At 43.8% G+C, this 12,314-nt stretch overlaps 3 protein-coding genes across 3 annotated transcripts; 1 reads left to right on the forward strand and 2 right to left on the reverse strand.

Moving 5' to 3' along the window:
• Window positions 1-891: 891 nt before the first annotated feature.
• LOC115177592 (THO complex subunit 4) lies at window positions 892-3,805 on the reverse strand. The gene is made up of 6 exons (XM_029738475.1): window positions 3,445-3,805; window positions 2,071-2,232; window positions 1,813-1,960; window positions 1,624-1,693; window positions 1,316-1,511; window positions 892-1,215 (listed from the first exon to the last, which is right to left on the reverse strand). The coding sequence occupies exons 1-6, from the start codon at window positions 3,676-3,678 to the stop codon at window positions 1,201-1,203; spliced, it is 825 nt and encodes a 274-aa protein (XP_029594335.1). The 5' UTR covers window positions 3,679-3,805; the 3' UTR covers window positions 892-1,200.
• A 44-nt stretch (window positions 3,806-3,849) lies between these two features.
• LOC115177593 (anaphase-promoting complex subunit 11) lies at window positions 3,850-6,306 on the forward strand. The gene is made up of 3 exons (XM_029738476.1): window positions 3,850-3,948; window positions 4,046-4,165; window positions 5,942-6,306. Exons 2-3 carry the CDS (start codon window positions 4,057-4,059, stop codon window positions 6,085-6,087), a joined length of 255 nt encoding a protein of 84 aa, XP_029594336.1. The 5' UTR covers window positions 3,850-3,948; window positions 4,046-4,056; the 3' UTR covers window positions 6,088-6,306.
• Window positions 6,307-9,311: 3,005 nt separating this feature from the next.
• Window positions 9,312-11,875, reverse strand: LOC115178745 (protein phosphatase 1 regulatory subunit 27-like). The gene is made up of 3 exons (XM_029740021.1): window positions 11,213-11,875; window positions 10,773-10,923; window positions 9,312-10,272 (listed from the first exon to the last, which is right to left on the reverse strand). The coding sequence occupies exons 1-3, from the start codon at window positions 11,442-11,444 to the stop codon at window positions 10,143-10,145; spliced, it is 513 nt and encodes a 170-aa protein (XP_029595881.1). The 5' UTR covers window positions 11,445-11,875; the 3' UTR covers window positions 9,312-10,142.
• Between the last annotated feature and the right edge of the window lie 439 nt (window positions 11,876-12,314).

A 12,314-nucleotide genomic window follows, 5' to 3' on the forward strand; every position in this document is an offset into this window, starting at 1 on the left:
TTTAGGTGGGGCTAATTTGAAGTCTTCAACAAGTAGCGGAAGTGTATTTAACACTTCATTTGAATAGTTTCAAATGTTAAAACTAGATTATTTTTTTAGGTCAACATCCTTCATTGCGAACCGAAGACTAATCAACTGGTCCGTCTAGTTCTTTGACCATTTCAACTAATATCAAACAAGTCAGTGATGTGAGATTGAACATTTATTAAATTTCTAACATTGTAGTAACAAAACTAATACAAAAAGGTATTAACATTACACATTAATTTGGGTTGACAATCTCACAAGAATAGTGTTGTGCATGTTATAAAATTGCTTTAGCTTTTTACAAGCATTTGATATAGTTGCAGCACAGTGAACTACCATTGGGAGTTCAATCATCCCCACACCCAGAGGGCTAAGACCCAATTAATGCTTGATGTGAAAATGTGGTCAGAGGCACCATATGGATGGTGTGATGTAATTGGAGCCTCCAGAGGGAAACAGAGGCCCAATTGAGCTCCATACCGCATAACCATGCGCCTTAAATTGTGTAACATTGAGGAAGGCTCCATATAGCTCATTGACATGATTGGATGACAGTGGTTGAGGGCCTGTATAAACAAACTCACTTCACAACTGCGCCTCGCCACAAAGCGCTAGTACGTATGCCCTGACTTCTGCAGAGGCAATATCACCATAAATGCTGCATGGCCAACGCAGACACCATATTGACCATATAGTGCCTTTCAGGCTTGTAGGGCTGGTTTCCTGGACACAGATAGAGCTAACATTAGTCCTGGAGTAGGCTTTATGGAGAATCTACACCAAAACAGCTTTGGCCCATGACTAAACTTAATGTGTGGGACACCAGCCCTTAGTGTCGTACAGAACTTCAACAAGAGGCAGATGCACTGGAACAGTTTGTTTTGTAGGTTTATTACAACTATGCACAAGTAGAAGGGGAGGCAAAGGGCAACAAAAAAACTCCCCCTCAAACCTACAATCATCCCAAAAATAAAATGGTACAAAAAGTGTTCATAATATTAAAAAGGGAGAAAAGCAAGATCCATCCACACATTAAAATGATGCCGAAGAACAGTAAGTGTAAAAGATCTGGTCCATGTCTCAGGTCCAAGTCAACAACAAGCTTCAGATCCGACAGAGGATGAAGATGGGTAGGGATGAGGTGAGGGATTGAAATGAGTGCTTCTGGGAATTCTAACTGGTCTCCATCTGCAATTAAAAACAAGTTGAAATTAGGACCATATTCTAACTACAAAGATCAAGCTCCTTACATTATAGGAATATAAATTCTTCACTTTCATGCATTTACCTTGGCATTGTAAGCATCCAACTGGGCATCCAGCTCTTCAGCAGATAACTGCTGCGGTTTGCCTCCACCAGCACGTCCACCTCTACCCCTGCCCCTGGAGCCTCTGCCTCCCCGCCTGTCTCCGCCTCCCCGCCTTTCTGAGAAATTGGGGCGTCCAATTCTGTCTCTGTTGAATCCACCACTGCCTCCGTTTGAACTGCAAACAGATTCAAAGACAATCAATGAGCTACTGGGATTCACTAGAATTAAAAATAAAAAAAAATCAATCATACATGACAAGATAAAAGAAAGCTTATAGAATCACATACTTCTGTGAAGGTCGTCTCTGGTTATCGTCTCTGATTTGTGACGTGACGTGCTGAATGCTCATGGCGCGGCCTGTGAGCAAAGGGAAAACAAGATTAGGCATCATTGTTCAGGAGAGTTAATCAATGACCACATTTTATGACGAACTGGCGTCAAAATAATATCATCAACTAACTCAAATTAAAGCTCACCATCGAGTGGTACATTGTTGTACTGTTTCATGGCTTTGAGTGCATCAGCCCTCCTCTCAAAGTGGACATCAGCGGTTCCCTGGCTGCGGCCAGACCTGTCATAGTGCACAGCCGCTTTTTTCAATGTACCAAATTCCGCAAACAACTCCTGAAAAAAACAAACACAATAAGAAACATGGCAGGTAGAATTCATGTTTAATGTCAAAACGGTTCAGCGAAAAGGCCGACATCTTTGTATCAATTGACTGTAGAAATTACCTGGATATCAGCGTCAGAGACACCGAAGTCAAGGTTTGAGACAAGGAGCTTGCCGCCAGTCTCTACACCACCGCCGCCGCCTGCTCCCCCACCACCGCCAGCATTACCGACAAAGCCACCTTCGAACATGTCGTGTTGCCATTTGTCCGGAAGCTCTCTGGGCTGTAAAGGTAGAATGAAAAAAATGCAGCTGCTGACTTCTGGTTCCCCTGCTCCTGCTGATCAGACTGAGCACATTTGAGTCAGTTGCTTAGGCAGGCAGGGGAATCTTGCTTCATCACTACCATTTAGACACATTGGTCTATGGTGGATTCATGGTCAGTGTAACAGCATACATATTACTTAATAAAAACAATTAAACAAATAAGAACCAAAACTAAGCTAGTAGGACGGATGGCAGGACGTCCAACTCAAAATGGCTCCTGCCCTACAGGTGGTTTGAAGGTGGTGTAGGTAATTAGAATGGCAGTGTAGGCAAAAAAAAAAAAAAAAAATGACTTGATCTCGATGGCAAGGACAGCATCCAGATTCTGCTTCAACTCCAAGTGAAGAAAGTCCATCCAAAGAAAAATCCTTCCTTCAAAACGTGTGAAAGTCATTTCCCTTAACCGACCATGGAAAGTTCAATAAAGTTCCTTGGGGTGTTGTGCTTTGCAGTCTGGGTCAAAATATGAAACAAAGAAAAAAAAAACTCAATGTGGCACAGGAATGGTGACCCAGTTGACAGAACATCCATTTTGAGTGTCGCCATTTTGTTAGCTTCGTTGCGTAAACAGTCCAATTCTTGATAATTTGACAAATCTGGAACTTAATTTATAGCCGGCAATGCGCCAGTCGACAAATAGGATCAAGAAGTTGTGGACTACGAAAAAAAAAAAAAAAAAACACGAGGTACACGTCTTGCAGACCAAAGGTGAATATCTGGGCCAGGTCGCATTCAAACTACACAAACAAGTGTTAGCTAGCTAGCTTTGCGGATCAGCTCCGTTTTGAAGTGGTCAACGAGTGCTAACATGTTTACGTTACCTAGCTAGTTAACGTTCCCTCCCAGAAACTTAGGACATGGCGAGTAACATTCAATAGTGCTGGCTAGCAACTGTTTAACCTGAAGCGGGGAAATGTAATGTAGACCATAGGCCCACAAACACGACTTTGTAGGTCATTATTAAATGAATAAACGTTTCTGAACAGTGGTTTCTTCTTTGGGTTGTGCCCTATAGCGCACTTCCCGATGATAATTCCACATCCATCAGCAACTTTGCTTACTACCTCGTACGTATCGCAGCACATTTAACAAGCTCAGCTAAATTATTTAACATTCGTCGTCGTCGCCTCTGCCATTCCTCCTTTTTCTGTGATCCTCCGTGTTCCTACCCTGCTGTATGGCGTGGGTCTGCTGTCGCTTCTGTCTCCGCTGAAGTTCTGTCGACTCCTCATGGGCCCGGATCCGCCTGTCCGACCTCCAGAGACAGCTCCACCGGGTCGGCCTCCACTCCCACCCCGACCCGATGATCCTCGGCTGCGGCCTCCTCGATTTCCGCGGCCACCTCCACCTTTCTTACTTTGTTGAATAATGTCATCCAAAGACATATCCATCTTATCAGCCATGGTGGCACTTGTCGTGTTAGAGATCACCAAATAATTGGAAAATTAACTTTAATAATTACGTTTTTGCCAGCAAAATGTAGCCGCTTTCCTCCGTGCTAATCAATGGCGAATAGCTCTAGTTTGAGTGACGTGAGTGGGCTTAAAAAATAATTGTAGGAAGTGACGTAAATGCAGGCTTTCTACCATTTCCGTTCGATTTAGCGCGTCTTTCACGACCAACGTCCTCTCTGCTGCTGTATTGTGCCTCTAGCCAGCATTGCAATCATAAAGGTACCTTTCTGGTTGGGGGGCAGTGTATAGTCAAAAGAGACCACCATATATTTATTTTTGACAATATTTGAACATTCATACAACGCGTGCCCATCAGGTTCACGGGAGATGAAGGTTAAAATCAAGCAGTGGAACGGCGTGGCATCCTGGCTGTGGATGGCCAATGATGAGAACTGTGGGATCTGCAGAATGTCTTTTAATGGCTGCTGCCCAGACTGTGAGTTTCTATATAAAGCTGCTTACTAACTAACACCTGAGTTATTCGACGTCTCATCAATATGTCACTAACTCCCTGAAATGAATGTATGCACAAACTCAATATGCTTCTTAGAAGCAGTGCGTTCGGAAAGTTTCCAGTCCCCATGACTTTTTCCACATTGTTTCTTTACAGCCTTATTCTAAAATGGATAAAAACATTTTAAAAATCCTCAGTAATCTACACACAATACCCCATATTGACAAAGTGAAAACAGGTATAAAAAAAACAGCAATACCTTATTTACATAAGTATTCAGACCCTTTGCTATGAGACTCGAAATTGAGCTCTGGTGTCCATAAATTCAATTGATTGGACATGATTTGGAAAGGCACACACCTGTCTATATAAGGTCCCACAGTTGACAGTGCATGTCAGAGCAAAAATCAAGCCATGAGGTCGAAGGAATTGTCCGTAGAGCTCTGAGACAGGATTGTGTCGAGGCACAGATCAGGGAAAGGGTACCAAAACATTTCTGCAGCATTGAAGGTCCCCAAGAACAAAGTGGCCTCCATCATTCTTAAATGGAAGAAGTTTGGAACCACCAAGACTCTTCCTAGAGCTGGCCACCCGGCCAAACTGAGCAATCGGGAGAAAAGGGCCTTGGTCAAGGAGGTGACCAAGAACCCGATGGTCACTCTGACAGAGCTCTAGAGTTATTCTGTGGCAATAGGAGAACCTTCCAGATGGACAACCTTCTGCAGCATTCCACCAATCAGGCCTTTATGGTAGAGTGGCCAGACGGGAGCCACTCCTCAGTAAAAGGCACATGACAGCTCGCTTGGAGTTTGCCCAAAGGCACCTAAAGGACTCTGACCATGGGAAACAAGATTCTCTGGTATGATGAAACCAAGATTGAACTCTTTAGCTTGAATGCCAAGCATCACATCTGGAGGAAACCTGGCACCAACACTACGGTGAAGCATGGTGCTGGCAGCATCATACTATGGGGATGTTTTTCAGCGGCAGGCACTGGAAGACTAGTCAGGATTGAGGCAAAGATGAACGTAGCAAAGTACAGAGAGATCCTTGATGAAAACCTGCTCCAGAGTGCTCAGGACCTCAGACTGGGGTGAAGGTTCACCTTCCAACAGGACAACAATACTATGCACACAGCCAAGATAACGCAGGAGTGGCTTCAGGACAAGTCTCTGAATGTCCTTGAGTGGCCCAGCCAGAACCCGGCCTTGAACCCGATCGAACATCTCTAGAGACCTGAAAATAGCTGTGCAGTGACACCTCCCCATCCAACCTGACAGAACTTGAGAGGATCTGGTATGGGAGAAACTCCCCAAATACAGGTGTGCCAAGCTTGTAGCATCATACCCAAGAAGACTCAGGGCTGTAATCGCCGCCAAAGGTGCTTCAACAAAGTACTGAGTAAAGGGTCTGAATAGTTATGTTGGTGTGATATTTCGTAAAAAAAATATATAAATTAGAAAAAATGTATAACCTGTTTTTGCTTTGTCGTTAAGGGGTATTGTGTGTAGATTGATAAAGGAAAAAAAATCTAAATAATACATTTTAGAATAAGGCTGTAATGTAACAAAATGTGGAAAAAGTCAAGGGGTCTGAATACTTTCTGAATGCACTGTGTGTCTATCGATGCATTCATATCTTGACGGTTATGCATAAATTGGCCTTTTTGATATCATGACGTGTTCAACATTGTGACTGTATGGACACTTATCCTCTATTGAGGGAAGACTTTTCAGGAACATTATGTCTACTTTCCAGGTAAGGTTCCTGGAGATGACTGCCCATTGGTCTGGGGCCAGTGCTCCCACTGCTTCCACATGCACTGCATCCTCAAATGGCTCAACTCCCAGCAGGTCCAGCAGCAGTGCCCCATGTGTCGGCAGGAGTGGAAGTTCAAAGAATGAGCTCATCCGGAGAACATCACTTGAATGCCTTTCAAAGACTGAGACGTCAAAATCAGAGGATTCTAGTGTTTTGGAATAAATATGCTTCTGATTTTTGTTGTACATTTCCAGCAACTTTGTTTTTCTCTGAGGCTGTCATTGTTTGTATTATGTGGAGGGGTGTGTGAATAACAATACATGTGAATAAATATGTGATTAGGATTTAATCTTGACCTACAACTGTACCGATATTTTTTATTTTATATAGCAGTTTTCTCAAACTCAAAGTTATTTACATTGTATGAGAGTAATTCTCTAACAAGCTGACCAATGATTCATCAATGCAAATTCATTGAATTGGTATCGATAGTCCCTGAGATTTACACTGTGTACAAAACATTAGGAACATCTCTTTCCATGACAGACTGACCAGGTGACAGCTATGATCCCTTACTGATGTCACTTGTTAAATCCACTTCAATCAGTGTAGATGAAGGGGAGGAGACCGGTTAAAGGATTCTTAAGCCTTGAGACAAATGAGACATGGATTGTGTGTATGTGCCATTCAGAGGGTGAATGGGCAAGACAAAAAATGTAAGTGCTTTTGAATGGGGTAGTAGGTGCCAGGCGCACTGGTTTGTGTGTCAAGAACTGCAACGCTGCTGAGTTTTTCATGCTTAACAGTTTCCCGTGTGTATCAAAAATGGTCCACCACCCAAAGGACATCTAGCCAACTTGACACGACTGTGGGAAGCATTGGAGTCTACGTAGGCCAGCATCCCTGTGGAACACTTGACACCTTGTAGAGTCCATGCCTGACAAATTTAGGCATTTCTGAGGGCAAAAGGGGTTGCAACTCAATATTAGTAAGGTGTTTCTAATGTTTTGTTCACTGTGTATATGCCCTATTGTTTGACAGTCAGGACCACGCAGAACAAACCAAAAGTAGAGCCCCACCTGAAGTGCATAGCAACTTCTCTCAAACCACTCTACAGGATCAGCTACAGTGAGGGAAAAAAGTATTTGATCCCCTGCTGATTTTGTACATTTACCCACTGACAAAGAAATGATCAGTCTATAATTTTAATGCTAGGTTTATTTGAACAGTGAGACAGAATAACAACAAAAAAATCCAGAAAAACACGTTGTCAAAAATGTTATAAATTGATTTGCATTTTAATGAGGGAAATAAGTATTTGACCCCCTCTCAATCAGAAAGATTTCTGGCTCCCAGGTGTCTTTTATACAGGTAACGAGCTGAGATTAGGAGCACACTCTTAAAGGGAGTGCTCCTAATCTCAGTTTGTTACCTGTATAAAAGACACCTGTCCACAGAAGCAATCAATCAATCAGATTCCAAACTCTCCACCATGGCCAAGACCAAAGAGCTCTCCAAGGATGTCAGGGACAAGATTGTAGACCTACACAAGGCTGGAATGGGCTACAAAACCATCGCCAAGCAGCTTGGTGAGAAGGTGACAACAGTTGGTGCGATTATTCGCAAATGGAAGAAACACAAAATAACTGTTAATCTCCCTCGGCCTGGGGCTCCATACAAGATTTCACCTCGTGGAGTTGCAATGATCGTGAGGAATCAGCCCAGAACTACACTGGAGAATCTTGTCAATGATCTCAAGGCAGCTGGGACCAGAGTCACCAAGAAAGCAATTGGTAACACTACGCCGTGAAGGACTGAAATCCTGCAGCGCCCGCAAGGTCCCCCTGCTCAAGAAAGCACATATACATGTCCGTCTGAAGTTTGCCAATGAACATCTGAATGATTCAGAGGACAACTGGGTGAAAGTGTTGTGGTCAGATGAGATCAAAATGGGGCTCTTTGGCATCAACTCAACTCGCCGTGTTTGGAGGAAGAGGAATGCTGCCTATGACCCGAAGAACACCATCCCCACCGTCAAACATGGAGGTGGAAACATTATGCTTTGGGGGTGTTTTTCTGCTAAGGGGACAGGACATCTTCACCCCATCAAAGGGACGATGGATGGGGTCATGTACCGTCAAATCTTGGGTGAGAACCTCCTTCCCTCAGCCAGGGCATTGAAAATGGGTCATGGATGGGTATTCCAGCATGACAATGACCCAAAACACACGGCCAAGGCAACAAAGGAGTGGCTCAAGAAGAAGCACATTAAGGTCCTGGAGTGGCCTAGCCAGTCTCTAGACCTTAATCCCATAGAAAATCTGTGGAGGGAGCTGAAGGTTCAACTTGCTAAACGTCAGCCTTGAAAACCTTAATGACTTGGAGAAAATCTGCAAAGAGGAGTGGGACAAAATCCCTCCTGAGATGTGTGCAAACCTGGTGGCCAACTACAAGAAACGTCTGACCTCTGTGATTGCCAACAAGGGTTTTGCCACCAAGTACCAAGTCATGTTTTGCAGAGGGGTCAAATACTTATTTCCCTCATTAAAATGCAAATCAATTTATAAAATTTTTGACATGCATTTTTCTTGTTGTTATTCTGTCTCTCACTGTTCAAATAAACCTACCACTAAAATTATAGACTGATCATTTCTTTGTCAGTGGGCAAACGTACAAAATCAGCAGGGGATCAAATACTTTTTTCCCTCACTGTACATACAGTCCACTAATACGTTAGGGGTATGATAGCCTTCCCTGTAGCTCAGTTGGTAGAGCATGGTGTTTGCAACACCAGGGTTGTGGGTTCGATTCCCACGGGGGGCCAGCACAGAAAAAAAAAAAAAAAATTATGAAATGTATGCATTCACTACTGTAAGTCGCTCTGGATAAGAGCGTCTGCTAAATGACGTAAATGTAAATAGTTTGATGCTAGATATGTGGTGTACGGGAAACTTCCACTCTTAATACCGATGGGGTATTTTCTTGTAGCTAAAGCACAACCCTGACTTGGCTTTAGATTTCCTCACCCGCCCTTTCCCAAATTCTACTTGTCTCTCTAAATTCATCAGAAACCAGCACCTCAGCCAATACTGTACAGTACTCATTGTGCAGAGGCATGGGTAATCACCTCCTGCAGAGAGCTGGTCCAATTAACAATCATTAACTTGATCCCCGGCCGGAGCCGGCCTACCGGGAACTGTTCCTTGCTTCAATGTTAGAAGTGCTTCTCAGTCCACCAAGGTTAATTGGAACCAAGATTGGTTACTGTAGTTTGAAATTAAAGTCAAAAGAATACCTTTTCTTTCCCTTCAAACAGTTATGTCAAGTTCTTATACCAGTAGTTGATAAAGACAAATAGATCACTAAGTTGTTTTTGTATGAAAAAATGTATAAAAAGGAAATTATTTACAAAGCGGTGTAACCACAATTGATTGCACACGGTTTCAGTTATAAATGATTGTAAAAGCAATTGTAAACACACTGAGCCATTCCACTGCTGATTGCAAATGTATAGACTTAAAGTGTTAGACCAACAACAATGTGGTACATTTTAGAGTACATACAGTATATGCAGGGTACATATTCATGTGGTATATATGCAGGGTCTTTTTTTTCAAATTTAAAAGTTGTATGATGTAAATGACAATCTTGAACTATAAATGCTGTCAGTAGGTAGAGTTGACCTATCACATTGGTTTACTGCGGTGGGCAGTAGGCCCCATTTCAGAATGGCCCTATGAGTCAGAGGACAACGACAGATCCATGTTTCACAACTTCCAAAAAAGCTTTCACACATCAACTATATAAAGTACTCCGAAAAGCTCATTACCAGACTGCTATCTAATTCATTTCAGTGCTGCGTTCACCCTGTATGTAAAAAGTACAAAAGCTCAAACAAACTTCTGCACCTGCAAACAGCATTACAAAGCGATGCCTGCTGAGATTGCCTGAGAGGAGCCCCTTTCCAGCAACAGTTCAGTTCAGTCTCAAAGGCAACCATCTACTGTTGGCTGGCCGCCTTCCTCCCACCAGACCAGATATATGTCTCCAGGACCTCTACAAGGGAGGGAGGGCACAGAATGACAATGTTCTACCGATCTGTCCATTTAATTCCATTGTCGAGGGGCAACCGGGAGGCCTGGGCGAGGAAGGAGACTGAAGATTCAGTGAAGTTTTAAGGTTAGATGAGGAGGAGAGCTCAGTCGTCCTCCACCCCAAGCAGCCCCTGCAGCTCCCGAACCCCCGTGCACTCTGGGTCGATGAGATCGGCAGGTGTCTCCCCACACTCGTTTTCCGCCTGAGGGTCGGCGCCAATAGAAAGCAGGTACCTAGTGGGAGAAGCAGGGGAAAAAAAGCATTCAATCAGTAAAGAAAGTATCCAAATGGTACGTGCCGCGCTGACATAGTTAAACGTGAGATTCTTCAGAGGGTTAGAGGAAAGTGGCGGATCCTCAGTGTAGCTTACTGCGGTTGGCGTATGAGGGCTACTCAAAATTCAGCCAATGCGTGTTTTGGTTTGTCTTGCTTGTAAGCACTTGACACTGTAAACCGGCGGTGTGAGCTGTGTCCGAGTGACGTAAAAATCTGAATCTTCACCTATCCTGAAGTGCATTGAATTCCTGAACTGCAGGGATGCTGCAATGACATGGTATGGCCAGCAGCATAAATACAGAGTTAGTCAGAGCATTCAAGGCTTCAAGTTGATGTTAATAGTACATCGGCTGAAGTCCCACTTGTGCGAGACCCCTGACCTCGCTTAATGTGTGTGGATAAAAAATGAAAGCTAGTGACTGTAGATGTTGTGGGTATGCTAGGAGCGTTGACTCACTTGGCAATGTCAGGGAATCCGTCACTGCAGGCCATGTGGAGAGGTGTCCAGCCCTCCTCGTCTCTCTGGTGGATGTCTGCTCCGTGCTTCACCAGCAGCTTCACACACTCCAGGTTCCCAGAGAGGACAGCCTCATGGATCGCTGCCATACCTGCAGAGCAGTCAATGGGAATGGATGGCAAATAGCATCAGTACAGGTTAATTGTAGGGACATTGAAGGAACACTCAATGAACAGTTTATACTGAGGCATTATTCCATTACTGCGCGTGCTACAGAGACAAGTCATTGCACCAATACTGGAGGGATTACAGATGATCAAGTCTTTGGAACTGTTAAACCCAGTTGAAATCTAACCAGAGCATGAAGATACTTCTGATGCTTCAAGCTCTTGAATGGATTAAAATGGTTTCCATTTTGTTCTGATTTCATGGTGACTCACCAGAGTGGTAGATGGTTTCCAGGCTGACCCTCCTCTTCCTGATGAAGAGTCCGATCCTGTCCAGCTCGCCCTGCCGGACATAGTCCTGGAATACGATGTCGTTGGGGAAGTGGACGCTGCGGACTGGTTTGATCTGTGGAGAAGAGTGGGCGCAAGAAGAGCTGCTGGACTCTTTGGGGCCATAAGCCTTGATGCCTATGGACTGGCAGACCGGATCCTGGTAGTACTTCATCCTTAAGAAAGTTTTCAGTCTTGTTCAAAGATAAAAACTTCAGAAGAAAATCTTTATGCCTTTTTCAGTGGTAAAATTATAAACCTAAAAGGCAGTGAAATTGAATTAAGATACGTCCTTCAAAAAAGCCTTTCTTTTGTCAATGGCTCTCGTGGTGCAGTGTCCTGTATGTTTCAGACAGTGGGGCAAGTCCTGTTCTGGAATCCAAGGCCTGCGTATAGACCTCTATATACTCTCTGCAGGGCTATTTTAGGTTCCGTCACCTGACAGGTCAAGTTCTAGAACTGGATGATGAGTGACCCTAAGAGGTGGGTCTCTTCAACCATCCTGTCACAAGCACTGGACGCAGCTCATATCGCCAGCCATGACCGTAGCAATAACCCACAGCTTCTGTTTTCACCCACAGCCTATGAGACCCACTCTTCCCCCCCTGATTTTGAACTTGACCCCTCCAGCTCCCAGATGCTCACCATTCAAGATGCATGACAGCCACTGGTCACGCACCACAGAAGGGGGAGAACCGTCTCGTAAATAGGACATAGAAGCCAATGCTAGGCATCGGGCCAAGAGGGGGTCAAGTGTCATGACTGGGCTTTTGAAAATAACCTTGATAAGGCATTTGATTTAGAAATAGGCAAATGAATCAGTCATATTCTACGCATACCTCTAACATTACAGATAGGTAATCAGTCAATAAGGATTTAGTTTGGTTGTGGGAAATTTACTGCAAGAGACTTAATCCAGTAAGCAGGACTTAAAAATTGGCACTTTTTCTTCATTGAATCATAGTTACGGACAGAAGTCCATGTTTTAACCATTAGAAACATTGTTCAAGTTACAGCCTACTTCAAATACATTTGTATTGGTTAC

This window comes from Salmo trutta, chromosome 38 (assembly GCF_901001165.1).
Source record: "Salmo trutta chromosome 38, fSalTru1.1, whole genome shotgun sequence".
Classification (NCBI taxonomy): Eukaryota; Metazoa; Chordata; class Actinopteri; order Salmoniformes; family Salmonidae; genus Salmo; species Salmo trutta.

Excerpts from the sequence above, each read along its gene's own strand:
- LOC115177592 (XM_029738475.1), bottom strand. The coding sequence starts at position 3,678 with ATGGCTGATAAGATGGATATGTCTTTGGATGACATTATTCAACAAAGT. Across the intron at positions 1,961-2,070 it reads TCTCTGACGCTGATATCCAG|GAGTTGTTTGCGGAATTTGG; the intron begins GTAATTTCTACA and ends TGTTTTTTTCAG. Across the intron at positions 1,512-1,623 it reads CAGAGACGACCTTCACAGAA|TTCAAACGGAGGCAGTGGTG; the intron begins GTATGTGATTCT and ends ATCTGTTTGCAG.
- LOC115178745 (XM_029740021.1), bottom strand. The coding sequence starts at position 11,444 with ATGAAGTACTACCAGGATCCGGTCTGCCAGTCCATAGGCATCAAGGCT. Across the intron at positions 10,924-11,212 it reads GGAAACCATCTACCACTCTG|GTATGGCAGCGATCCATGAG; the intron begins GTGAGTCACCAT and ends ACTGCTCTGCAG. Across the intron at positions 10,273-10,772 it reads GGATTCCCTGACATTGCCAA|GTACCTGCTTTCTATTGGCG; the intron begins GTGAGTCAACGC and ends TTCTCCCACTAG.
- LOC115177593 (XM_029738476.1), top strand. The coding sequence starts at position 4,057 with ATGAAGGTTAAAATCAAGCAGTGGAACGGCGTGGCATCCTGGCTGTGG. Across the intron at positions 4,166-5,941 it reads TAATGGCTGCTGCCCAGACT|GTAAGGTTCCTGGAGATGAC; the intron begins GTGAGTTTCTAT and ends TCTACTTTCCAG.